At 43.4% G+C, this 26,412-nt stretch overlaps 1 protein-coding gene across 5 annotated transcripts; it reads right to left on the bottom strand.

Annotated features, from left to right (window-relative positions):
* Nucleotides 1-854: 854 nt before the first annotated feature.
* LOC119396278 (magnesium transporter NIPA2) lies at nucleotides 855-25,947 on the bottom strand. Of its 5 annotated transcripts, none has more exons than XM_037663424.2 (11): nucleotides 25,665-25,947; nucleotides 23,755-23,957; nucleotides 23,605-23,661; nucleotides 22,899-22,989; nucleotides 21,691-21,851; nucleotides 19,662-19,927; nucleotides 17,705-17,831; nucleotides 14,667-14,882; nucleotides 11,873-11,911; nucleotides 6,927-6,949; nucleotides 855-981 (listed from the first exon to the last, which is right to left on the bottom strand). In XM_037663424.2, exons 2-11 carry the CDS (start codon nucleotides 23,936-23,938, stop codon nucleotides 925-927), a joined length of 1,221 nt encoding a protein of 406 aa, XP_037519352.1. In that variant the 5' UTR covers nucleotides 23,939-23,957; nucleotides 25,665-25,947; the 3' UTR covers nucleotides 855-924. The 5 variants fall into 5 exon arrangements, with proteins under 5 accessions (XP_037519352.1, XP_037519354.1, XP_049272984.1 ...); XM_037663426.2 differs by having other exon boundaries at nucleotides 11,873-11,907; XM_049417027.1 differs by having other exon boundaries at nucleotides 23,755-23,954; nucleotides 25,665-25,946.
* Between the last annotated feature and the right edge of the window lie 465 nt (nucleotides 25,948-26,412).

Genomic DNA, 26,412 nt, shown 5'->3' with positions numbered 1-26,412 from the left:
TCATGAAAAGTAATGAATGGATAGCAACACCTAGGCTTAGTGTTGTGTCATGTCGGCATGACTTCGCATGTGGGGAAACTACTGCTGTGCAGCGGAAATACACCACCTCATGAAAGCTTAACGTTCACAGATTCCCTGCTAGATTTGCAATATATTTTCAATGATTGTTCTGCCTATAAGCCTTGTGTCCCCCCTCTGAACACGACTTTATGTAAGAACAGGCAAAAAAAAAAAAAAATCAACAGTTTCACTGCTAGGGCGAAGCAATGAATGTGATAGCAACAAATTGGAATTATATACGAAGTAAGGCTAGCAGCTCACTCCTTTAGCATGCGACTTGGCGTAAATGATCAACACGGTGGCACAAGGAAACATGGCCGCTGCAGCGAGCGAAGTTACCTTCGTGCTGTTTGTGGCTTCAACGTAAACTTTGCGATGAAAGCGCAACATGTAGAAAGGTATGAGCCACCTGCTGATCTGCTCTAAAGATACAGTGCGGGCAACCACGCATGCCTGTCAAAGTATGCATTTCGTGCCAGAACCAGACAACGAACCTCTGGCACCTCTCCATGTGCCTTTTGCCCGACAGAGGTGGCTGGTGTGTTTTATTTCTACTTCAGCCGTGACAGTCAGCAGCCCTTGCACGCTTCAACTCGCACAGAAAACATGTGGCATGTGCGGCGATGTTATCAATTTGGACTTTATACGGAACTTGATGCAACAGTAGAAATGCAGCTGAAGTGTCCACATGATTGCTACCATAATAGCAGCTCTCACTGGTTCTTTCTCCACAGAAATAACGATAGGCATAAACCCGTATAGAATGACGAGACGTGTCAAAGCACTTTCGATTGTGAATGCCGTGCTTTTAATATGTACAAATTTGCCGTCCAGATGAGATGAAATCGCAGTTGACAGCTGCTCCTACACGGTGCTCTCTTCCCAATGGTTGATAGAGTCTCGGCGCAGTTTGCATTCAACCTGAAAATAAGGCAGGGGCATGCACTTGGAACAGAACCTTCAAGGATGACCATATGCGAACGTTAAGCCGTCATTTCCGGGAAATTGCAACTTGAAGATGCCTTTTGTCGACGAAAACGGTACACTTGACGCTATGTGACCTGTTCTATTTGCTGAGTTGGAATGCGAACCTAACAACTTCGTAGTCTTGTTACAAAGTGAAGGTTATTCAAACAAGACACAGGAAGGTGGAGTCCTGAAGTGATAGAAGTTTCTGAACAAGGATGTCACTGGAATCGATGTTGCAGCAAGGGGACTTGCGAAAACAATCTTCTTGTTGGCTCCAGTGACAATCTTTATGTGATGACTTCTTGTCACCGGTAAGCTTATGCGCTTTGATACAACAAATAAATACTTCCTGCTGCATTGCAATTTAGGCATATATTCATACATGTTCATACTGGTGAGGTACATATTCTAGTGTGTTCATACATGTTCATACTGGTGAGGTACATATTCTAGTGTGGTACCAATACCGTGACAAACAGTGACAGCCATATGTTCTTTTGTTTGCATGTATAATTTATTCAAGTTTCAACCAACTTTATTATGGTAAAGTTCTAACAAAAGCTGACCGTTAGTGCTTACCTAGCAATCGTGTTGTGCAAGACATTGTGCAGTACAGTTCACCTTTAAGGGAAGTACCAAATTATTATCTCGGGAGCGATTATTTTTTAGTTGTGATATGAAGGCCTCGAGAACTTTATTCTTTATGGTTATAAGTTTACGTAATGTGTCACGTCAGTGCCTTTTTTTTTTTTAGTAAGGTTGACTGTGTGTGAAAGGGGCCCTGCAACGTTTTTTAAACTGTCTTCCATAGCCCTGGAGGTTGTGCAGTATTGAATACCGAGAAGAATGAAAAAACAACTGTAGAAATTGGTGCATGGGAACCAAGGTTATTAGTCTTCAAAGTTGAAAACCCAACTGTATGACTAGGGAAGATATACCTTCTCACACTTTACTCCCAGTGACGCGACTGTTCCTTCCAATTACCGTGTGCCTTTTATACAGGTCTCACCTCATGCTTAGCATTGCAAACCATTGCACAGCGCATTTATGTGTTATGTTGCAATTTTGTTCAAAATATATATTTAAGAACGGTAATCCTTTTATATTTGATACAGTATAAAGCATGTTTTTATATATTTTAGTGCACATTAGTGTGGCCTAGGTCATAGGCGGAGAGTTTTCATTTTGCCGGAGGGGGCGGGGGCCCGACTTGCTCTTCCACATTTCTCTCTCGCTCTCTCCATATATATATATATATATATATATATATATATATATATATATAGAGAGAGAGAGAGAGAGAGAGAGAGACAGAGAGGAGTCCAACTTCCAAATTAAAGAATTTAATGTAACTTTAGTCTCTTAGGTGCCCGCGATATCGTAATGAAGATCTGTAAGCAGAAGACCCTAGATTTATTTTTCAATTTACACAAAGACATCGATCCACATCGTAACTCTTGGCTCGAAGCGAAATTTTCGTTGACCCCGTCGCGTAAAATCGATTCACGCAATGCGTGGGGCTAGGCTTTACTTTGTTAAAACATGCGCCACACAGGAGACAGTAGGCTAACGCTATCACGGGAAGCTTTAATTATATATGCCAGTGAGTTCAATTCAAGATGGCCGAAAGTAATTCTGAGATGGTAGCAAATACCATTTGCTACCACTACACCTTGTGCGAAGCTGCGGTTATGTATCTGGACGAGTAATGGAGTTGCTCATTTGGGGCCGAACTTTTAGTAAAACCCTTTACTGATAAATCAAAACTGTGTACAATCTTTTCTCGGCACTTTTATAAGCAGGCATGTCGAAGGGTACCAATATGTATAGGCAACCAAGAAATTACCCGTTTTTTTATTGGCGAGTAAGTTTGTGCGAAAACGCTCAGTGGCTGACTGAGATTGCTTTGTATTCTCAGTATCATTTTTGTGTTCTCAAAACCATTCACTACGGGGTTCAAGACAATTAGAGCGCAGCTCTTAGGCGTCCGTTCCTGCATTGAGCGGCATCGCCGTTGGCGTCGGCGGCGTAACCGATAGCGCGAACGAGGACGAAAGAGAGCGAACGCGGAGTCTGTCGATATCACGAGATACTGGCCTCTAGCCTCGCTTTCTTCCTCTGTCGCGCGCGCTGGCCCCTTGGTCGGAGCTCGTGCGCATGCAGGGCTGGCAAATGCACTGCGGCTGGCTTCACTTGTCGTAACGGGGCTGTGGGCGTTTCACTTGGTTCGCGACAGCTGCAATGCTCGAGCGCTGGCAGTTTCTGTGGCAATATGTAACGAATGTTACATTGCTACAACTGCGGATAGTCAAAACTTCAAACACAGCTGGCGTTGCCCGAACACGAGGCTGCGCTCAGCGAATTAGGCAGTATCGTAATCGCCGGCGAATTTTTTAATTTGTCATAGCTTAAGTCTTCGCTTCAGTAGTTCATCAGCACAACATATTCTGCACGTGAAAATCCGTTTGAGGGGCATTTTTCCATTGAATGTTTGACTTGTCACTGGCCCATGTGCCGAACTTTAAATGGCTGAAATGAAAAATAAGCGGGCATAAACAGCCTCCTGTGAAATAGCTGCCAGGCAGGACGACCCGGGGACCTAAGCCAAGCTCTTAAAAAATACCCTGGGCCGGCGCCAGGGGGTCTCTGCCCCCCCATGAGGCAGTCCGGGGGGGGGCCCGAGCCCCCCAGCCCCCCCGTACTCTCCGCCTATGGCCTAGGTGAGACCATGTCAAAGTTATGTGTCACTCAGCATGTCCAGCCAGTTATAAATAGAAAGCACAGCCACTGGCGTCGCTGTCATGTGACTGAACTTCACTTCCGATGCCAAAATCACCGTTGTTTGTCACTGTAGTCTGAGCAGAAGGTGTAGTCTCTATTCAAATGAAATTATAACCACTTTCTTACTTGCACGTGTTCTTACTTGCACTACGATACTGCCGCATTTCACAGTAGCAGAAGCAATGAAAATGGTATGATTAATTTGTGTCACAGGGCCCCTTTAAGGTTATGTTAGTTTGAATGTTAAGCATTTGCTTTAAGAGTGCTTTGTACGATACGTTAAGCACTTCTGGCATCTGATACAGCACATGCGATCGGAACAAAAGCTTGAAAAGGCAAGTACTTTATTTGGATTTCTCAAGCAGCACGGCAAGAGGACTTAGTCATGTAGTTATTGCACAATAATGTTCAGGATCTGTTGCTATGGTTGCCACCACATGATGGTGGCAAGGCTGCATAAATAGTGAACATGAAGTAAGTTTCTGGTATGAAACGTAACTTGGTAGTACTTATTTTTCCAAACTGTACAGTAGGTAGTTGCTGACTAAGCTGTGTTCTTTGCTGGGACTGTAGAGTTCCTTCAAGAAGTTCCTTTCAGTCAAGACATTGGAATTTCAATGCTTTATGAAAGGCAATCGCCATGAAGTCGTACAGCACTAGAAAGTATTTGTTGATACATTAGGTTTCTTTTTCTCATAACAGTGCATTTGACACAATACCCTGCACCCTAACATTATCTATCTCGCGCAACCACAGCACTTGTTCTGGCCAAGTGAGTGAAGTTTATCAAAATATTTCCCCACCACTCACAGCAGTCGTAAACCACTTAGAGATGAAGTATTCTGGTTCAACTGAATCTTTTTTAACATAATACTGCTGTTACTACAAATTCAGGTTGTATGTACACTATGATAAGTGCCAATAATGCCGCGATTATAGAGTAATAGGACGCAGCAACAATCCTGATGAAGGTGAACATGTGAACTCATCTTGCAAATATAACATGTCTGTGCTACAGTGAATGAGGTAGGTGTGCCAACTAACTGATATAAAACTGTCACAAACCAGTTTGGCTACTAAACTGGTTCCTTAATGATAATTAAATCAAATTCCATATATATAGAATGAAGAACTCTGTCATATTGCATACACGACTACATTATGTATGTACAAATATGGTAGTTGGCAAACTCTCGTCTATCACGCATCAAAATTTGCAACCAGAAGGCATATCTGTGCTGCATTAACGAAGAAAGGACAACTGATACTCTGATCATGGTGAAGTAATTAGGTGCAAATTAGCACTCCCTCATTCACGTACACATTCACACACGCATATACACTCAAGACCTACCCCCCTTAGAGTGTCTGATTTAGCTCTCCCTATAAGGGAGAGCCAAATTTCGCCACAGCTCTTTCCCCCACCCTAATTAGCAATGCGAGAGTGCTAACTTGCACCTAATTACTTTACCATGGCGACTTACCAACCATCTCAGGAGAAAGTTCTACGAAATCCGGTATTTCCTGTACACTTCTCACACTCAGTTGGAGAGAGCCTGCTTTCTAGAAACTTCCAACAATGACACACACAACAAATGCTCCAAGAAATGTTGCTTGGTCAAACAGCATCCATTCTTTCTGTTACTGCAGTAGCTGTTGCGGCACTCTCCACTAAACACTTGTACGTAAAAATGGCAAATGTTTTAACACTGCTACAAAACAGTGTTTTCAATGTCCACGGCAGATTGTCTCTCTGGCCAGGTGACGCGAAATCAATGTCACGTGCTCAAGCCAGCGCAACAGATGCTGCAGTAAAAGAACACTTCATGGCCTCATAAACCACGCCGCTCGTAATGAAGGCACGCTAAATGTGGCCATACACAGGTGGTACTCTCGGTCTTTCACTTTGGGGAACACAGAACATTACGCGAGAATTCGTGTAGCCAGTACCAGATGCATCAGCATTCAAACATGAGACTATTCGTAGCACTGTGCTGAGCAAGTGTGCGCTTTGTAGGCTCCAGCATGTCAAGTATTTAGTCACGTGAAACATCACAAAAGCGACTGTATCCCCAAGAGTGAGTGATCCAGAATACTTCATCAGTAAACAGGGTGACCAGTACTCCTCAGTACATAAGCAAACGTGGGGCTGGCTTGTTTCGATAATATCTCAATTCGGACTGTTACTGGCTTGTTCGTGTTTTGTACTTTCAAGTTCTAAAAAAAGTGGGGGTGGGTACTGTGTTCCTGTTCATCATTGCCTTTGTAAACATCTCCGTGTGATAAAATTTTCAGATAATCAAGAGTAGTTGTATTCATATAGGTGTGTAACGGTAGGTGGGAATAAGAACAAGCCGAATCTGTCACTTGGCACTGAACTTGGTGCAATAATGTCAATCAATGATGGCTACCTGGATTAAAAATTGCAAAACTTCTCTTGAATGAATGAAGAGAATTTTGAGGTCTCGTTTCTTTGTTTGACACAACGTTAATGAAAACCAGCAGATAATGAAGACAAGGAAAGTGTAGGGGACATTGACTGTACTGTTTTAAGTGTATTGTAGTAATTGTGATGTAGATGTGAAGTGGACGAAAAGACAACCTGCCATTGGCAGGGCCCAAACATGCAACCTTTGGATTCTCTCTTCTCTTGAGTAGCATTTCTGAGTGGCTGGTTGTTGGACACATGTCATTTATGGTGACTGGCGTGACAGTAAGACAGTTCCAGCGGCAATAACTAACCACACGCAACACTCAAGTCCTGTGTGTGTCTAATCCCTTACTATTTTGCCTCTATGGTATTTAATAATACTATCCGTGCACAGTGATGCAAGAGGTACTGCACTTATTAGCAAGTACGGACCCGATTTATAGAATATGTCTGACACGTACATTGTGGGTTGGGTCAGATATTAAGTTTGTTTCACATAATAAGAGTAAAGAAAAGTTTCACTAGTTTTGGGCTGTTGTTGGTGGGAACACTGCTTTTTCAGACTTGTTTTGATTTGAGAAAGCAATGTGCTCACTGTCTTAATTTAAACTGGTCACCCTGCTTTGAAATTCATTAGGCAGATAGTAAGTAACGCTTCCACCCAAGAAAAGACAGTTTGTGCTACCTCGATTGCAATAGCCTTTACAGCTGAAACAGAGAGAAAGAGAGAGAGAAGATTACAATGCAGCAATGAAAAAGCAAGCATAATGGTGAAATAAAAGGAACTATATATGCATGGGCTTGCATAAACATAATGTTTCTTAGCTTTTGGTGTTCGCACGACATGGGAAGTCACACGAATAGAACAGAGAATGAAAGGAAATCGCGGAGCTTTGATGTAAATATCTAAGTATTTTTTCGGGCACGTACACATTATGAGCATGAGTGACACGAATGTTCAAACACGATGGAGCTGATGTGCTATGGCATCGTAGGTCTCAGATTGCATGAGGCAATCTTGTGGACTGCTCACAAAAGTTGAGCGATGCTCGGAAGCATAACATAGTGAAGGATGACAGTACTGAAGGCGCAACTTACGAACTTCTAGAGTCATTGATATGACATCTGCCATATTGCGTCCCAGTGCCCGTGTGGGTTCTTCATGAACGTAGTGCAAATGTGCAATATCTCGCGTGTTTTGAGAGTCGCGCTACTCAACGATCATTGCCCACACCACACTGTTTCACTGACTATTCAGATCAAGCATGCAGCTCATACACAGTACTCCTTTCTTTTTTCCTTTGCTGAATTAACGAGCAATCCTCTAAAATATGTATCCGAAAACTAAAGGTTGTACTGTACACAGTTCTACAAATCTAGATTGCACGTGCAGGGTGCAAGAATATTGTCTTTCTATTTTTCTCAATAACTAAGCCAACAATGTAGAAAACTTCTTAATGGTAGACAGCACACTAATTCGTTGTTCACATGACATGCTGCACACATAGCTACATTCTAGCGTGCATAATTTGTCTGAAGGAAGTAATCGATGATGTGTTCCCAAAATTCCAATTCCTTGACATCATATGCATGCAATACTCAAAGCAGTTGAGGATGTTCCAGTGAGCTAGAGAGAGCAGTGACAGGCAATCGTAAACACAACCAAAAAAGCTTTAATAAAGACAAGCGTTATTCTCATTGAATAACAGTGATGAAAAACAGTTTTTAAGTCCAGTAACCTTATGCACAAAGATGAACTCTCCAGAAGTGAATAGCTTCAATGAATCTGATGGATGCCCCTATACGCATACCTTTGAAATCCCAGAAGACGAAGGCTGTTTGCAAAGGCTACGTAACTATGCACGGATTAGAAAAACCTCAGTGGAGCAGCAGCATGTTAGGCAGTTAAAAGCCTGACATACAATATGTTTTTCCTGGCTTCAGTTCCACACTACTAACTCGTACTTATTGCTATCACGAACAGTCAACTGTCGAGTGAAATTACACCAAAATTGTACCTTCATTACCTGCGCACATTATGTCCGCTATGTTCTGCTCTAGCTATAAACACTCTTTAATGATCAAAACTGAACAAAGAAAAGGTGTGTGTTAAAAGCTACAATCTGTTATAATATTTACAAACATCGCGTACCTCTGCATTGTCACTTACACGATCATTCAGTCAAGACATTGCATGCACAGAATGTATTACAATTGCCTGGCCGGATAACTGGCAAAGAACATTTTAGACGTGCGACACATGATTGGTGTTGGCACTTAGCAATGGCCTCAACAATCAGTCACGCAACGTGGTGCTTGAACTCGCTTACAACAGTGGCAACATATGACAGTGTAAGAGTAAGCCAACTGGTTTTGAGGGCTGTAGAGAGCTATCGAAGGAATGTACAGGACATTGACACATGTTGCGTTGACATTTTTCGTTTACGCTGCATAATGAGCCATGCAGCACGTGTCTTTTTATAATGCTGGTAAACAAGGCGATTTTCTAGTGGTAAAACAGACCAATTTCTCCATGTATTCAGTAGCGAGTGCGGCTACTCTGTTAATGAGACGTTTATTACCTATGCCAAATGCACTGCATGACGGGAGAGTTGGTACTCTTGTGAAGTTATCACGGCACAGCTGGTACAGAGATGCAAGTTTGATCTAAATGAACAAGGGCATCACAAAGGCATCCAGGCATAGATATATTCAAGTAGAAATCTTGAATTCTCCACATTTACAAACTCTTTAAGGACATAATATGTTACTTTTCAGAAAATAATGTACTGAATAAACTGCAAGTGATGTTTCAAAAACTAAAAACCAAGGTTATATGTGATATAAGTTCAGAAAACTATACAAATGACTGAAAAGAAGAATGCGATGAAAAAATCCGTAAACAGGGGGTGGATGCTCGAGCCGACGTTTCGACAAGTAGACTCGTCCGCTTGTCGAAACTTGTTGACAAGTGGACGAGTCCACTTGTCGAAACGTCGGCTCGAGCACCCACCCCCTGCTTACGGATTTTTTCATCGCAAGCTTCCATCTTCCACTTCCTGGCGTTTTTTTTAAAAGAAGAATGCAGTTCCACACAGACTGTACAGTACAGCCAACTCTAAATGAAAGCGCTTGGCGTACAGCCACTGACCACAGTTTTCTTTTGACATGAGCCTAGAAGCTACACTCTACGTACAAACATGAACCTTTATGCCTTACTGTAAGTTTATACTTTGATGTTACCCACTTATATTCTTCTCAAACTGCATTTGAAAGGGATGCAGAAGGTTAGCAGATTTAGTGCTCGTAGGGTGTTCAACTTATGAATGAACGTTACTGTACAATACAAAGTGGTCACGTGCTACAAGGTAGCAGGCACTCAAACACGCTAAAAAAGAACACACCTTCAAAGAAATCTACAAAGACGCACAAATCTACACCTTTATAAGTAGCCGAGAAGATATAATCAGTATAATCTTTACTACAAAACTGGTCTTTAACACACTCACATGTGGCGTGTGTACCACAACCCGCACGTTAAGATACATATTTGCAGGTTTGTTTAATTAAAAAACTCCTATAAACATGCATAACCGCCACATTAAAAGCTATGGAAAGCAAGACCTCGTGAAAGGCAAACAACACTAGTGAGCTATCTTTAAGTAAAGCACCACCTTTCACTAGCCACACAAAAATTCAACATAACGGAAAGATTACAAAGCAGGTCGGCACAGTGGTAAATACGAAATACAAACTGCTGCTTGCTGTACATTGAAAGACATCAAATCAATGAGACTGTACAAAGAGCCCAAAACGCCTTATGAGAAACCCACAAAAAAAAAAAAGAAGATGCAAGCATGTAGGCAATACTAGTAAGACAAAGTTGGCACTGGCATATCTGACTTAGTGGTGCCTCTTATATATATATATATATATCTTGTTGAATCACGCTATTGTCCAACAAAGAATGCAAGATTTCTCACGTAAAACCTCCTCACTACACTATATACATTTCAAAATATATAGCAATATTCTGCTGTAAAAAACACTGGAACAACATGGAAGTGACTTTTCCAGTTAAACAGCTCGCTTATCAGCACTCAAATTTTGTGACTGGTTTGTATACTATCAAGCTCGGTTGCAATGTACATTGTCTGTGGGCATGAAAAACATGATTTTAAAAAAAAATATTTTTGCAGATGCAAAAATAGGTATAGCAGTGGCATGACCTACCACTGAGAAAACAAAGCTTCAAATTTCTTTGACTTCATCGCAGGGATTTAATGCTTCTAGGACAGACAGTGTTACTCGGAAACTTACAGGACTTTCTAGTTTGGTACTGTCACAGTTGACGGGAACGTGTGACACATTAACAGAAGCCGTGTGAAAATTCACTTCAGCACAAAATTTGATCACAGACAAGCCAAGTGTTCAATTGAAAGAAGCATTTAGTCGAGACCTTCCACTTCTGCAACATATGCAACAAAAAATGTGGGTCTCGCGCAATTTAAAACAATGAATTTCGGTGACAGCATTAGATCACTGCGGACTTATAGCTTACGAAGATAAACCTTGGCCAAAACTTGTATGTGCATTTGATGTAGCAACTGTAGTCAATTTGGCAATTACGGCACACAATAGGCAGGCAAAAATTTACAAAGTTCTACACTGTCCATGGAGAGCACTTAGATAAATCACATTGCGAAAGTCTTTAAAAGCCAGCCAAGTAATTTTTCGGCCTCAACAATGCAAAATATCCATTACCGACGCACAACGCTCAGTCACATGCATATGCAGTAAAAGCTCATTAATTTGACACTCATGAATTTGGAAAATCGGATAATTCAGACGTGTTCTCTAGTCCCGGCCAGCACATGCATTCCTTGAAGGCATCCAGCTCTCGTTAATGCAGTCATATTCGGCCGCAACCCAGTTAATTCGGACAATACTCGGAGCACGCGGAGTGCAAAGCGCCACAAATGTACGACGCAAAGGAATGAAAATGGCGTTCAGGGACAGCCAAAATGGCCGTGGGCTTTCAAAAAGTGTGGTCGCCATCCACAATCGTGTTTTATAACGTAATAAGGTTTGAGTTCAGAGCACGTTTCCAATGCAATGGTTCACGTTGTGAACAAAGTCTCAAATGACGAAAATTGCGGCTTTTGCACTGCTCCTATGCAAAATAATTACTGGATTTACGTATTGCTCAAGAAAATGCAAGTGCATTGATCAACAGGCATTTAATTATTGTTTTCTTGATACTTTCGATAGTTCGGAAATCGGTTAATTTGGATAGCTTTTCCGGTCTCGTGAAATCTGAATTAACGAGTTTTTACTGTAATGTTTAATGCTTAAATCACATGTAATTATTCGTAAATGTCAGGCCAATAAATGTTTACGTGGCTAGGCAGGTGTTATCTTGTATACATAATAACAAAGACATACTGTGGAAAAAAAAAGTGAAAAATTTGTTCATGTACAGAAAGCATCGGAAAATGCACACAATTAGCGATTGAACACTTGTATTCATATGCATAATGCATAAACAAATCAACTAACTCATTCTAATGCGCTTGTCTACTATTTTCAATAAAGAAAACAAGAGCTGCAAAATGGAAACGGCTTGCTTACTATGGAGTGCTGACTCTTCATACGGACAACTTGGGCTAGCTTGTGAAAAAAAAGGTGAAGACAGATCAGATATCTTTAAAATGAAAAAACACAGCAAAATTCTCGCGGGCGAGAGTTCCCTGAAAGCGCTAAAGCAGTCGTTCGTCTTATAGTTCACTCAGCCATTGAGAATGCTCCAACTTTCGTTTCATGGTAGCAACACTATATACATCAGCACAGGTGGAGTCCTTGTAACCACACCCCAGATAGCGGTGCTTAAAAAAAAAAAAAAGGCCGTCAAAAGGAACACTAATTGAGCTTAGATTCAGAGATTGTTCAAAACGCTACAGTTGAAACTCGATCTAACAAAACCCGATTTCACGAAGTTCCCAATCTAACAAAGAAATTTCCTTTCCCCCGGCAAATGCCTACAGGGTTCAGTGTTGTCATCAACCCGACATAACGAAGTAACTTGGCCACATAACCCGATTTAATGAAGTTTTTCCTGAAATATATGAGTAAAAGAAGCGGGGATTTCATTCTAATTCTGACACTGACAGGTTTCTCTTCGAGCGTGCGCTCTATGCGATCACATTAGAACATCTAGGCGCTTTAGTCATGGCCCTGGCTTTATTTTGATGAGGCTGCACGCCAAGCCCATGCCTGCAGTGCCTGCTTGTGCAATCACTGCATTCGTTCTCTGTGTCTTCGAATATCGGTAGCCTGCCATAACCTCCCGTGTCGGTCTACCTGGTCTGCATCACCTGGACATGGTACACCTTCCGTCTGGGAGACATGGGAGGCTCCATGTCTGGACCGCCCTTGGGCCACCCTTGCGGACTTTTCACATGCAGAGGCATTGGTTGGCGGCAAAAACAATGCCGCAGCAGCTTTTGGGTGTCACTATGTTACAATATTACATTCTGAAGGACCTAAGAATCCATTTTTCAATTTTATTAACTTCTCAATTTAAATTTAACAAAGTAAATTGTGCGTGGTCATCACTTTGTTAAATCCAGTTTCAACAGTATTTGCATTTTTTTGACAACGAAAGGCACTACAACTGCAGAAGACAAAGGCTAAAGTGAAATAAACTTTTAAAGGTTTTGCACTTCTACTGCAGCAGTGAATTACGTCAGTCTGTCACAGATCCCGAGGTGTGTCTGCACCACTTTTATGCTAAAAAAGGCTCACGTTCGGACATGGATAACATTTCAATTGAACATACTGTGTTTACATGTCTAAGGCCCACCCATTAAGCAATACCTGCACAACTTTGAAGTGTGAGAATTCCAAGAGAAACATCACACACATACCCCTCTCATTACACTCCAACATGAACTAGTAATTGAACTAGTAATTAGCATGAATTAGTGTTGCTGACATTGCCATTTTAATTCGCCCCGTTTTCTCGCTTCCTTGGCTTAGTGAGCTCTTGCTCACAGTAAAAGTGCTCTACCTGAAACTTTAGCAACATATTTTGCCAATCATTCTTAACTTAGCATTCCTGAAAGCTTGCTGAGCTCTTAATACGTAATACATTTCTCATATAAAATATCACTACACTGCTGCTCAAGTTTACTTAATGTGAGGAATCTCTTTTCGAGACAGTCACTTTGGGCTAAAACCGCCTTGCGGAACATTCTGTAGAGCTGTGGAACATTCGGAGGTGTTAGTGCAGAAGGGAAGTGGTGCCAGCGCATGCTACAAGCAGTGACTGAATAATTTTTGGCACTGGTATGCTGGTACAGGATCTCAGGGTACCACTATTACGGAGAATGAGAGAATGACTGACCAGTGGTACCAGCAGCGTCCCTAAAACACAACCACCCACGTTGGTGAAACGACACATGCACATCGGAGGCCAGACAATGTTGGTTGAATGTGTTGCGCTTTCATCTCATTAAAAAAGAAGCTTGCACTGTATTTGTTCATTCTGTCAAAACAGTAGTTAATGCCACACTAGGGAATGTGCAGTCACTTATAAATTGTAGGTCGCAAGCCTCTCCGTGTTCACTCATTAAAAAACACACAAAACTGCCTCAGTGGCTCGTTATTATGTGGCTAAGCTGAATGGTAGCAGCATCAAGTTTTATCTCCTAATATGGTTGTCCATGTCTAAACATTTCACTTTACCTTGTCAATGGCCCTTACAACAGAATTGATAGCTACAGCCTGTTCTGTGTTATCTATGTCAGGATATAAGCACACCTGGTTTGCACTGCTCGCCAGCTAATCCCACATATGCCAGTATTCTTGCTGACAGCGGAGGTTGGTTTGTAAGACAGCGCTAAAGGCAAAGAAACATCTTTGAATGAAATGGTGTAAAAAAAGCGAGAAATACAGCAAATCGCAAACAGGCAAGCAGTTTGCAATTTTGTTTGTCTTTTTTTCATTGTTTCATTTAAAGATGTTATGGGACATTACTGCTGGTATTCCTCTGGCCATGCATTCACACTCCTCGCAACATCTTGGTTACTTGTACTCCCTACAGGTAAAGGCTGAACGCATCTTCTAGAAAGGTTCCCATCGCTGTCTTGGACATAATAGGGCGTTAAACACCTCTCTACAAAATGACCACACTCTCACTAAAGACGCTGCTGTGCGGATGGGAAGCCGCGGTGTCGTTCAAGCGTGCCCCCGCGACTGCCACGAGTCGTTTGTTTCAGAGAGCCCTGGCTTGAGCAACCCAGTTTCCTCCATGCTTCGCAAGTTGCAAGCTTGGCGATACACTCATTGCTTGAGCCTAAGGGGGGCAGTTGTCAGTGTATGCTAGTGACAGCTAGCGGGTCGTCTTTGATGCGTTGGTACCCACTAGCGACGAGCGCCGACGACCTCTGCGAGGAGGACGGTGGCGAGTCCAGCAGTGCGGTGGTCAGGTCCGGCAGAGCGCTGTCGACCACGTTGCGCTGCTGCTGTTCGCGCGTGCTCTGGAGTAGGCCTTGGAGGCTCGAGAGGGACACGTCCCAGTCTTTGAAGGCGTTCAGCAGGAATATGGCGCACACTACTGTCATGAAGCCTGTGAGGCTGCCTGCAGATTAACAATGCCGCCCAATTACATTTGCATTCTGCCTTTCCTTCACAGCAAACCTGCAGCCTTAACGCTACCTCAGTACTGAGACACTAAAAAGAAACAGAGAAGCCTGTTCAGAGTGACAGAGGATTCTTTTGAAACTACTTTCATTCACTGAGCTGTAATGGCTCGGTTACAACAAAAGAGAATGAGGCTAAATGCGCAATTTTTGTAAGTTTACACTGAAACCCCACTGTCAGTACATCGACGTTTTGTATTTTTAGTGATTTTTTTCACTGAGACTCAGCCAGGGTGTCAATGTTTTTCGTATTGGTTTTAGTTTTGTTTCAGTGAAAAAAGTTCTGTTCTGGAACGAAAAAAAAAAAAGTTCCATGATGGTTCGTAACGCTTTTTATCTGCATACAAAAAATGTGAAATAAAGCAACGATAAAAGCACAGTATTTATTTTTCACCTTAAGTGAATTATGAATTCTCTGAGCAAGCTGAATGCTTTGTGTCAAGGGAGTGAGCACGATCTCAGAAGCAGCGCGCCGTCGAATGATACCATGCAAGACCGCTGTTCCGATAAAACAAGCTTCAGCGCTGTGAATGCCCTCTCCACACTCGCCTGTGTGACTGGCACACCAAGGCCCACTTGCGTACATATATACAGCTCTGGTTGCCGCTCTTTTCGTTATTCACAAAATTTCAACCTTAATTTGAAATGCCTGCCTGACATGTGCATTAATGCTCACATTGCATGACCTTGGATGTTCCGAATCGCCAAATTCTCTTTCGGACTGAAAACTGATAAAAAATATTTCAGTTTTACTCCGAAACGAAATAGCATATTGCCACGCCCATTTCTTGTCTTGTTTTGATGTATTCGGGTTTGACCGGCAGGGACGGTTATCAACGCTCGACGCTGTCCGCGAAGTAGTGTTCTAGAAGCGTCGCGATCGTTGTAGATCGGTTTGTTAAGATTGCGCGCCGCACGCGAATGTTCCAGCTTTGTCTAGAGATAACGCCGCCACCAGCGATATTGCTGGAAAGTTCGATAGCGCCTGTATAAAAGCCGACGCGCTTGATCGCTTGTCAGTTGATCGACGGACGACGCCCTGTTCGCCGCTATCATTGTACAGCGTGTATTGCTGTAGTTCTAGTTCTCATTTTCCCGGCCACAAGTTCGGCCAAATAAACAGTTTCATTCTGCAAATGCCGACTGCTGTCTTCGTCGACGTCACGACCACGTGACAATATGATGTTACGGTTATATTTTTGTTACAGTAAAAGATATTGTTATTTGCATTTTTTGCTTTTGGCTTCTGTTCCATTCCGACATACTGGGCCCAGCAATATGTATAGAAACTTGTCATGTTCAGTGTTTCGAATTACAATGAAGCGCATCTACACTCATGAAAAGATAACTACGATGAACGCTAGCAGACACCATTCTTCAGTGGCATCACGACAAGCTCGTGAAGTGACACACTGCCAACCATCTATCATTCTTGCGTCCTTTTACGTCTTACCAAGGCCCTTTTTGCACCAAGTACTGCCAATGTAGGTCTCTCCCAAGTACCGTGACTCGTACGTTCACATGGCCTATGCTGCTTTCACCTATGATTCCTTTAGGCATAACAACAAAGGTTATTCACCATTTTACCTATTCCAAAGTCCCTTGATTCTTTACTTCCCAGAGCTGCAAGCTCACCATCTGTGAGCAATTGTAATGCCATCGCTTGAACCAACAGGGCTGCTCAAGAAACCTCACGGATGTCTTAAAAATGTCAATGCCAGAGGGAAATGTGTCACCTCTCATGTTCCTTCATGCTGCTGTGGTCTGTCCCATTGTATTTATCTTTCTGAAAAGCTGCTGACCCGCTACGACGGTCCCTACAAGGTTATGCCAACTCACTGGCATTACGTACAAAATTGCGCCAGTTGTCAATCCAGCGCAGCTTATGCTACGTACCCGCAAAGTACGCACCACAAGGCTTAAGCTGTACGTGATGGCCACATTTTTATTACCCTGGCATGAGCTGGATCGTTATACACTCAAACCTCATTATAACAAAGTCGCATCCCCCCCTGCCACGAAAATAACTTCGTTATTTCCAAGAATTTATTATAAACATTTATTTGCAGCACCGCAGCTATGACAAGACTACTCTTCGTTTACTTCGTTATAACCGATAATTCGTTATATCCGTGTTCGTTATAGTATCGAGGTTTGAGTGTACTCGCCCTGAAGGGTAATGTCACGAGCCAGTACAGGGACCGATACTGTAGATTGTATGAGGCGGGCGATGTTGACAATGTGGACAAAGTTACACGAGAGTCTCGCATCGATTGAAGCTGCTTGCCGTTTTTCATAAACTTGTAAACAATTGTAAATATATGCCTCCTCCGCGACACCTTGGGGACTTTTTCAACATCGGAGAAATGTAATTTCCAAATGCAGTGTAAACTTCGTTTCTGTCTAGCAAGCCAAAGAAATCTGAAGATCTTTTGAGATTTAAAGACTCTGGAGTTATTGAGTCACTATAAAGATACGATAGAAAGCTAGGGGCATGTCTTTTTCTAGCCACAATTGTATCACAAGGCGTCAAATTCAGCCAAGACAAAATCATTGGCGGAATCATGTTTTGTTTTAATTTGAATGTGGGAATAATAAGGTAAACAATAAAACTGAAAGTGCATGAAAAAAAAGAAGCTTCTTCAAACGGAACACATGATTACTGTACACACTCATGAACCATACGCTTATATATTGACGTTAAGACAATAAACTTTACACTTAGACATGGATCAATATGTAACGTTTTATAAAGGCTCACCAAGCACATCTTCGCCGCTCATGTTTCCCCATTCCTTGAACAAGATGGCCGACGCAATCAGTACAAACGTCGTAAAGAATACGTAGTAGATGGGAGTGACGACGGAGGTGTTGAAGACATCCAGCGCCTGAAAACGTGATTTTAGAGATTGTTAGGTCTACTCAGCATACGAAGTGTGACGTAGGAGAAACTCTGTTAATTTCCTAAATGGGCTTAGAAGCATCGAGAACCAAACGTGCAGACTCAAACAGATTATACAGGAAAACCAAAAAGCAAGCTGCCCAAATGCAATTGCAGCCAGACTGTATGTACTAGTACTGCATTTGCAGAAGTAAAACAACACATAATCTTTACTCGAATCTGTTTCAAGCCGAGCAAACTAATTCTGCAAGACTATTCCTACATGAATATCGTCTTGGCTTTAAAAGAATAGGTTCACCTTCCTGATCTCATTTCCCATCGAAAATGTACCTGGCTTTACCTTTGTTTAGGTTACCTATTTAAAAAAAATTTATCATGCCTACATTCACAGGTCACTTAGGCATCAAGATATTATATGAGCAACAGTTTTACTTTACTGGAATGCCATATCATTAATTAGTATATAACTAATGCCTGCATCTTGAAAACTGCTGTTTCAAACACCCATTAACCAAGTTACCCTATGTAATTTGATGCCTGAGAAACTTGAGGCACCAACGCACAAATGATGTGATTTCAAACAAAGGACAGTTCCCCCAGTAATGCTAACTAAGGAAATCTACATAACTTCCAACAGCTATGCATCACAGACAGTGCCTACAATGTCAGAAATGTTCTGAGGGAGATGACAGTGACTTAGCTATGCTGTTGACTGAAGAGGCTGCAAGTTTTTCACAGTGCATTCGAGGAAGAGGCCCTCAATGACTTCCAGTGCAGAGCAATAAATCTTCCTTTACTGCCCTTAAAGGGGTCATGAAGCACCCCTTGGGCTGATTGAAAAAACACATCCTGCGGAAAGCTGACACGGCTATGAACTGCTTTGCCAAATATTACAGTCGTGCGCGCCGCGTAATGGCCACAAGCGGAGCGCGAAGTTGCCGTTTCCCCAGGCACCCTCTTTTCAAACAGAGGCCGGTTCTCACTCTCGTCGGTGGGCGGGGCGTCTGTCCGCTGTACGTCGCAAGAGACATAGCATGCTTATTGGCCGATAGCCGACGTAAATCGAGAGCGGCGTTCGGATCAGATGCGCTTCTTGCCGCGGGGTGCCGCCACTTGCCGGCGCCGCACTCCTCAGTACACGGTAGCCGCACTCGCGCAAGCGAATCACAGCGGGAGAGCGATCGCGTTTCATGACGCGCGCTGGCGTAACTTCTTTCCCCCATGCCATCCCTCCTTGTCTAGCTTCCAGTGCGCTCGTCGGCACGAGAAAAGAGAGAAAGCGCTGGGAGCGTGCGCCAAACCCCCGTAACTCCGCTGATTCTTGACGGATTCGAGAAATTTTTGCGGCAATCGATTCGGGAGGCAGTACACTCTGATACTGAGGCCATTAGATCATTACTTGGAAAAGTGGTTCATGACCCCTTTAAGGAGAGTGCTGGTTGAAGTTCATTATTTGCCTGAATTCACAGATCATAAGATATTTCTCTACGAAAATTTAGTGGCCTGAAGTGAACTACAGCGTTTCACTACTGTTGCAAGAGTATGCGGCGCATATTCGTTATCCCGACTGAGTTAAAGCAGCTGCATCTTGTATAGCAGGGAGATTAGTATACAAGCCTTTTTCGTCTGCCCTCACGGAAATGGAGGGAGGGGGGGGGGGGTGAATTGCATTTCGGAAAATGTGGCATATGAAAGTTCAGCTACGTTTTCACATCAAGCAAAAGGCAGAACAGAAACAACCCAAGGACATGGAGCGCTTTGGAGACGTCAACAAGTGATTGGCAGGTTTTCCCAGATGTGTGTTTAACCAGCTCACCTTGTTGAGATAGTTCATCTGGACCGAGATGCAGATGATGACGCCGATGAGGCAGACCCAGGTGACCCACGAGGTGAACTCGTTGCGACCGGCGAAAGTCTCGCGCAGTGCCAGGCCCAGGCCCTTGCAGCCCATGACCGAGAGGGAGCCAATGACCGAGCAGATGGCCACGTAGATGACGACATTGGAGGTGCCATACTTTGGCGCGTAGATCACCATCAGGATGCTGGCCGCCGTCACCACAAAGATCACATACACTATGAACGCTGGGTGCAGCAGGGCGTGGTGAAAAAGGGGAAAAAAATTTGAAATGCTCATTTTAAAAGGAATGAAGAGTTACTCAAGTCCCGCGAAGCCCAAACCAATTTCACACCAAGGAAAACTAGAACCAGATCACTGTTACTTGTGGCCACAAAAAGCATGCATTTATTTTTAAAAATTGGCAAGCTGAAAGACAGTAGAATTAAATGCTAGCAGCACGTAGAAAGCACATCCATGATTTACATTTCCCACTGTTATCTCATAGGTACTGTGATATAAATGCATTATAAAGCAAAGGATAGACCATCTTGCAGGGAATGTAAGTCTGTTTTTTATAATTCATATAGATTACTTGTGGCCCTGACATAAGAACCTTGTCTCGCATTTAGCTTTTATTTTGACACCATTCTGCAGCTGTTCTTAATTACAGCTCGAGTCCTCAATCAATGCCACAAAATACCATCTCTATCGTAGATGTCATTATTACCCATTTTCGTGGCAACATCCAAAAATAAATTTCACATAGGATTAGGGGTGTCCGAATATTTGAGTTTCGAATTCGAATAGAATAATACCTAACCATAATTCGATTCGACTTTTGAATAGCTAGTATTCAAAGTTTCGAATAATTCGACATGACGAATATCCAAAATGCCACAAAAGCCAATGGTGCAACTTGGTTAGGGTGGGGTGGCTAAACGTAACACTAACGTCGTGACAGTAGGCCTTTCGTTAAAACTTTCACCAATATCCTAGTTCAAAAGTGAGCGCATGTTTATTCTAAAGGAGATTATGCCATTTCCACACGTAAATAAAATACATGAGAAAACTGTCAAGCCCTTCACGACTTGGCTTCCGAAACGAAGGCACGGACTTCTTGCGTAGTTCGGTCGCGTATGCCGCAAGCACCGTAAAACGTCCCGATTTTCGCCCGTAAAGCCCTCGATGATGGGTTTCACATGTGAGAATTTGTTCACACTGTGCAGTTGCCGCTGCCGCACCACTCGTTCAGAAACTCCCATTATTCCGGCACGGAGTTTAAAACGCTGCCGTGAGCAGGCGCCTGAAGACTTTGGGCCCGGAGCAGTCATGACGATGAGGCGCAGCACTGCCATTGTTCTGTCAATCGATTTTCAATTAAATTTTTTGTATTCGATATTCGATTTGATATTCGGTATTTCTGGCCACTATTTTTTCACTATTTGCACACCCCTACATAGGATTCATTTAATGCAACAGTCCAAAATGTGCACAAAGTACAATGCCGAAGTGAGGAAGGGATTTGAACCGGGCTGTCACCACTGAAGATGGAGGCAGTGGTAAGATGTTTTTAAAACACGTGTAGCGTAAAGAGGCAAGCCAGAAGGCCACAGGCAAGCCAAAGGCCCCAGGTAAGCCAAAAGACACAGACAAGTGAAAGGCCACACCATGGCTGCAGCACCAAAAGCTGGCTGTGTGCTGGCAAATCAGGCCACCCTTTGTCTTTGTTCTGCACTTTTTTCGCGGTCGGCATGGTGTTAAGTCCGGTCTCTGGCTTCTGCTTCTTGTCAGACCCAGAGCTTTCATCTCTCCCTTCTTAATTTGCCAATCACTCAGGCAGTCAGTTTTTGGCAGCCCATGTCTGCACAAGTCGGCATGACTACACCTCATAACAACACTATGACGGCGCCGCTCATAGGTGCTGCTCTCACTGTACCTCAGGCAGGATACCCAATATCCAGTTAGACTGAATTTGTGCACAAGCAGTTATCAAACGGCAAGGGCTTACCAGGCTCGACAATCATTGTGCCGAGCATTTCCATGCTCTCAACGTTGCCCTCCTTGGGGCTGTGTAGCACGATCACTGTTGAGCCAAGCACGCATAGAAGGCACGCCACTTTTCCAATCAGGTTTAGCCGTTCATTGAGGAACTTGGAAGACAGTATGGCACTGTAATCAAGCAAACAAATTCCTCACCATAAAAGCGATAACACAAGAGTCACTATCACATAAGCATAGATAGAATTTGGCTGTTAACTCTACTCTGAACACGACCTCAATAGATTTATGATCAAAGTAAAATTAGTAACATTAATGTGTTTCTACAGTAAGGTCTGCGTAAGGAATGTTTTGGTTGCATACAAGGGTACCTTGCTCTCAGAGCTAATACAAACTTGCTGCTCTGTACAGACACTCACAGTGAATTTAACTTCTATGTGTATGCAGTTCTTAGGTAATAAGGCTGCAACAGGGGCTAGTTGGCAGACCTTCATCTTGTGATGCACTGCCAAGTATGACACGGATTGAACCCTGTGTTGTCTTTCGTTTTTTCGGTCCTTGTCATACTTGGCAGCACATCACAGGATGAAGTTCTTAGGTAGATGTAAAAATGGCAAACACAACCAACACCAACTTTTAGTACTCCCTCGAGACCGCAAAATAGTCTGAAAACATGCCTTTTCACTGTCCTCAAGCACTTGAATCACCACAGCCACATCCAAAATGACTCTGAATGCCTGAAAGCACACTTATCCGGTGTCATAGCACCTGCGCTGTGACATAGGACAGCAGGTGTTTAAAGAACACACACTATGTCTCATGGCAGTAGGCCCCTTTCCATTCTTAGCATGCTTCGGTGCAATATGTCATGCATGTTTGACCACACAACACTCCTGTACTGAGGTGAAGCTGAAATTTGAAAAGTGCTATGGCTGCAAGCGGATTGGTGCTCGAGAGCAGTGGTTCAAAGCTGTGAGATGATCAAAATTGTGGTGGTGATGGGTTCGATCAATGCCATTCATCACCTTCAATTTACGGAAAAGTGCCACTATGGACATTTCGGCGCAATGACTTGACGCTTAAACCTCACTCGATACTTGCCTTTGGTACCCGTGTAAGTTAACAGCTTTACGAGATTTTTGTGATCTTTCGAAGTACGCATTTGTTTGGCATGTTTTAACTCTGCAAGATTTTTTGCAACAAGCTATACAGCCTTACCTGACTAAGACGCTGAGGGCACCCAGTGGCGTGACGAGCGATGCCGGCGCGAATGCGTAGGCTGCAAAGTTTGCAGCTTCTCCGACGGCCACTGGAAGATGGACACAGCGTAACTCAAGTACTAATTCACAGATGAGTTACATGCAGGTAAAGAAAAAGGTACATGCTTCAACTGCTTTACCGCACTCATCAGTCCTTAGAAATTTTTGGGATTTGGCACAACGCAAGTTGGATCGAAACAACCAGTGGAAAACACTAACCTACTCCAGATCAACTAGTGGCAACCAGATTTGCTGCCATTCAACAAGAACTCCTGCTTGACCACTGACGAAGTTGACATCAATCCATCAAGTGCTCTTTCGCAGGTAACACATTAACTTTGCTGTTACATGAGGCAGTATGCTTAATGATATTGGCTGCAAGCACGCTGAGTTTCAGCTTGAAAAACCATGCACTAAGCCAGTGGTTCTCAAATGGGGTTCCGTGGAGGCCTATTTAAATAAAAGCCACATACTTCATGCTGCATGCTGTGTTGTGACCCCCCCCCCCCACTTTTCTTTCTCTCACTGCAAGGGGTCTCTCATCTATTCCAACAGTCCACAAGGGTCCCCGAAAATTCATGGCTAAGAAACACTGCACTAAGCACTTTGCTGCAAAAGAAATGAAACAAATTCTAAGGCAGAAACACATTTTGCCTTGCACTCACTAAGAATGAGCCCGGCCCACCATACCCATTCCTTGAGGTAACCATAGCCTCCGGCACCTGGGTGAAAAGACAGTCGGAAAACAATCGCTGCAGCAAAAGATCTGACACATGCAATGCCAAACCCAGCCACGTCCCTGAAATGTACCATACCTGCTCTCGTTTGGCCCTTGCTGTTGATGCGTAAGAGACCTTTCTTCTTCACAATGAAGCTGGCGCCGATAAAGACGCTCGAGCTGATCGCCAATATGAGGCCAGTGTAGAAATGGCTCTTGGCGAGTGCGTCATTTAGGTCAAAGTCGTTAGACGTTGTTGACATAGCAGGATCGTCGTCCATCGGCTAAATCTTGAAGCTGCTGCCGGTGCAAAGTGGACAAAATAGAAAAGGACGAATGAGTACCTAGTGCAAAGATGAACAACCGCCTTACACCACCCCCGTGAGTCACACAACTGGAGATATTTTGTGGAATTAAAACTGAACGTGTAAATTGTACGTAAAGTCGAAGTCAATTTCCGAATTACAGACTATGCTGCGCACATAGGGCAGCATAGTCACTCACGAGTTCGATGACTCGTGCTCAGTCTACGCTGATTTCACAGGTGTTATTAGGAGCGTTAGTGATTGACAAAGGCTGCAAATGGGTGTGAGTACTGAAATAAGTGAGCACAGGTAAATGCGAGCACAAACAAAAGCCAGTAAGCGCGATCACTGAGCTGACACGGGCGTGACCGTACGTGTTGCAAATTCAAGTTGATGTGAACACTTAACACTACGAGCATACGCGGGTATGACTGCGATAAATGCTACAAGTGTGAGTGTGAATAGGTTCTATTGCATGTGTTCACGACTTTAGTTGTATGAATGACCATCTGCTCATTTTAGCCAACCACATCTGTGTGGAATAATCTAATCCATGTAGGCGAGTTAATCAGTCTACTTATATGCGTGACACACATTACTGAAGAACGTTTCAATGGCCCACTGATTCATTTGTTCCAAGACATAGTTTAATAGTTAGCATGAGAAAGTTTGCAGTCACCTCAGGAAGTTCGTAATCAAGATGGCTAAGGTATCATTTGTGAACTTTATACAGCGTCTACTTATACTGCCAGAACGTTGGGAATCCTCGACAGTTGGACAGTCATCAATGTCAACCGTTCAAAAAAGCAATTATAGCTGCAAATATCACTGTAACAGTCAGTGTTATGTTTAGCTGATCTCAGTATTTTATAACGGAAGAAGAAACTGTTGTCATAAGAAGCGCACAATGCATGCAATCTGAGGTGTTTTAAAATGAAAGTTCATTGCTGTTAATATACACTTGGTCTTGCAAGAAGTGCAGAGGCGCTGCACAGGTAAAAACTAAAAAGTCAAGCATGATCAACATTTTACGTATGACATTCACGTTCTACACAAAACGCTCTACGAATGAACATCGAAAGTGGCCACAACATGCGTCTCTTTATTGCTGCATTTTATTTTCTGTCAAGAAATCACAGCGTTCGAAAGTGCCGCCCGGTACTTTCGAACACACTGCCATGTAAATACATCGCTGCTCTTAGTGGGTTCATGTATGCGCAAGCGGAAACTCGCCAGCTGTTAAACGAAAGTGCTTGACATTGATGTCGTCGTGGGGTAACCTTGATCCGCATTTCTCGTCCTCGTAATGTTAACGGCACCAAAAAATTGCGAACGGCTATTTGCCAGGCATATGTTGAAATGAAGTTGCGGCCAGTGATCAGTCAAGGTGAAAAACACGAGAGACGCTTCGGGACCCGTACGGGGTCCTTGATCACACTTCATCATGTTCGTCATCATGTTACCTGACCAGGCGAGCTTTCGTCGAATTCTTGAATATATGTTGTAACTTGGCTCGGACGTGGCCACCGGGCCGAGGACTGATACTCAACGTAACATCCTGTCAGCCGCACAAACCTACACACTGCGCAATTTTCGCAGTTGTTTTGATGTCGGCTTGGTGACAGCTGCGCAGCGTGCCCAGATAAACAACCTCGAGGCAAATTTCCCGGTTATCAGCTGCTGCCGTAGAACGGTTACTCACCTTCTCAGCATTTCAGGGATCCATGCAGAGATAATCGGTTACTACTAGGCGAGCAACGCGCACCTGATATGCAATCGTCATCTGGCATGCCAAGGACGCGGAAAGTCTCTTCGAAAAAATTTTGACAACTCGATCGTTAAACCGGGCTACTTCCGACAGCCAAGGGAGACGAATGTGCGACCTCGTACAAGTCGGTACCGCCCATCTGATACACGAACGGCGAGATACGATTGATGAACCACTTTGGTTTCCGACTGTCACTACGGAACTACGGATGCAACCGCGCCACTGCTAGCGCAGCGCCTCCTTTTTTAGAAAAAATACAGGAGGCGCTGGCTAGCGTTTGCGGCAACGCATCGACATTGAGGTCACGTTATCATGGTGGCCAAAAATAAACGTTTTCCTTCCATGTTTGAACAAATACATAGTAACTACGGCGAGCATTGCGTATTTCGCAGAAGCTTCGCTTTTGAGATCTCTAGCTAGAATTCAGAAAAGATACCTCTTCTGAAGCGAAACTTTGTTAGAGTTCGGTTGAAACGCAACCTGTTCAACAGCGTGGTATTTACGTCGCAATGACGGTGCTCTCTGGTTAAAAAGTGTTTCGGTTTCCCCTGTCGCTTCCGCCGCAGAACAATGGCCTCAAGAGTCACGTATCTTTCTTTATTTAGGTAGCGCTGTCGCTGATGCGCGAATCTGGACAAATGCACAGTCTTTGAGATGCGTAGCGATACTCCGAAATGAAATC

Source organism: Rhipicephalus sanguineus, chromosome 6, assembly GCF_013339695.2.
Source record: "Rhipicephalus sanguineus isolate Rsan-2018 chromosome 6, BIME_Rsan_1.4, whole genome shotgun sequence".
Classification (NCBI taxonomy): Eukaryota; Metazoa; Arthropoda; class Arachnida; order Ixodida; family Ixodidae; genus Rhipicephalus; species Rhipicephalus sanguineus.
This window is presented reverse-complemented; position numbering and strand designations above follow the sequence as displayed.

Bases quoted from the DNA above. Each gene is read 5' to 3' on its own strand.
- LOC119396278 (XM_037663424.2), bottom strand. From the start codon at position 23,938: ATGGACGACGATCCTGCTATGTCAACAACGTCTAACGACTTTGACCTA. The intron at 22,990-23,604 runs GTGAGTGCAAGG...TCCATCTTCCAG, and splicing joins GTGGGCCGGGCTCATTCTTA to TGGCCGTCGGAGAAGCTGCA. The intron at 982-6,926 runs GTAGCACAAACT...CCTTATTTTCAG, and splicing joins TAAAGGCTATTGCAATCGAG to GTTGAATGCAAACTGCGCCG.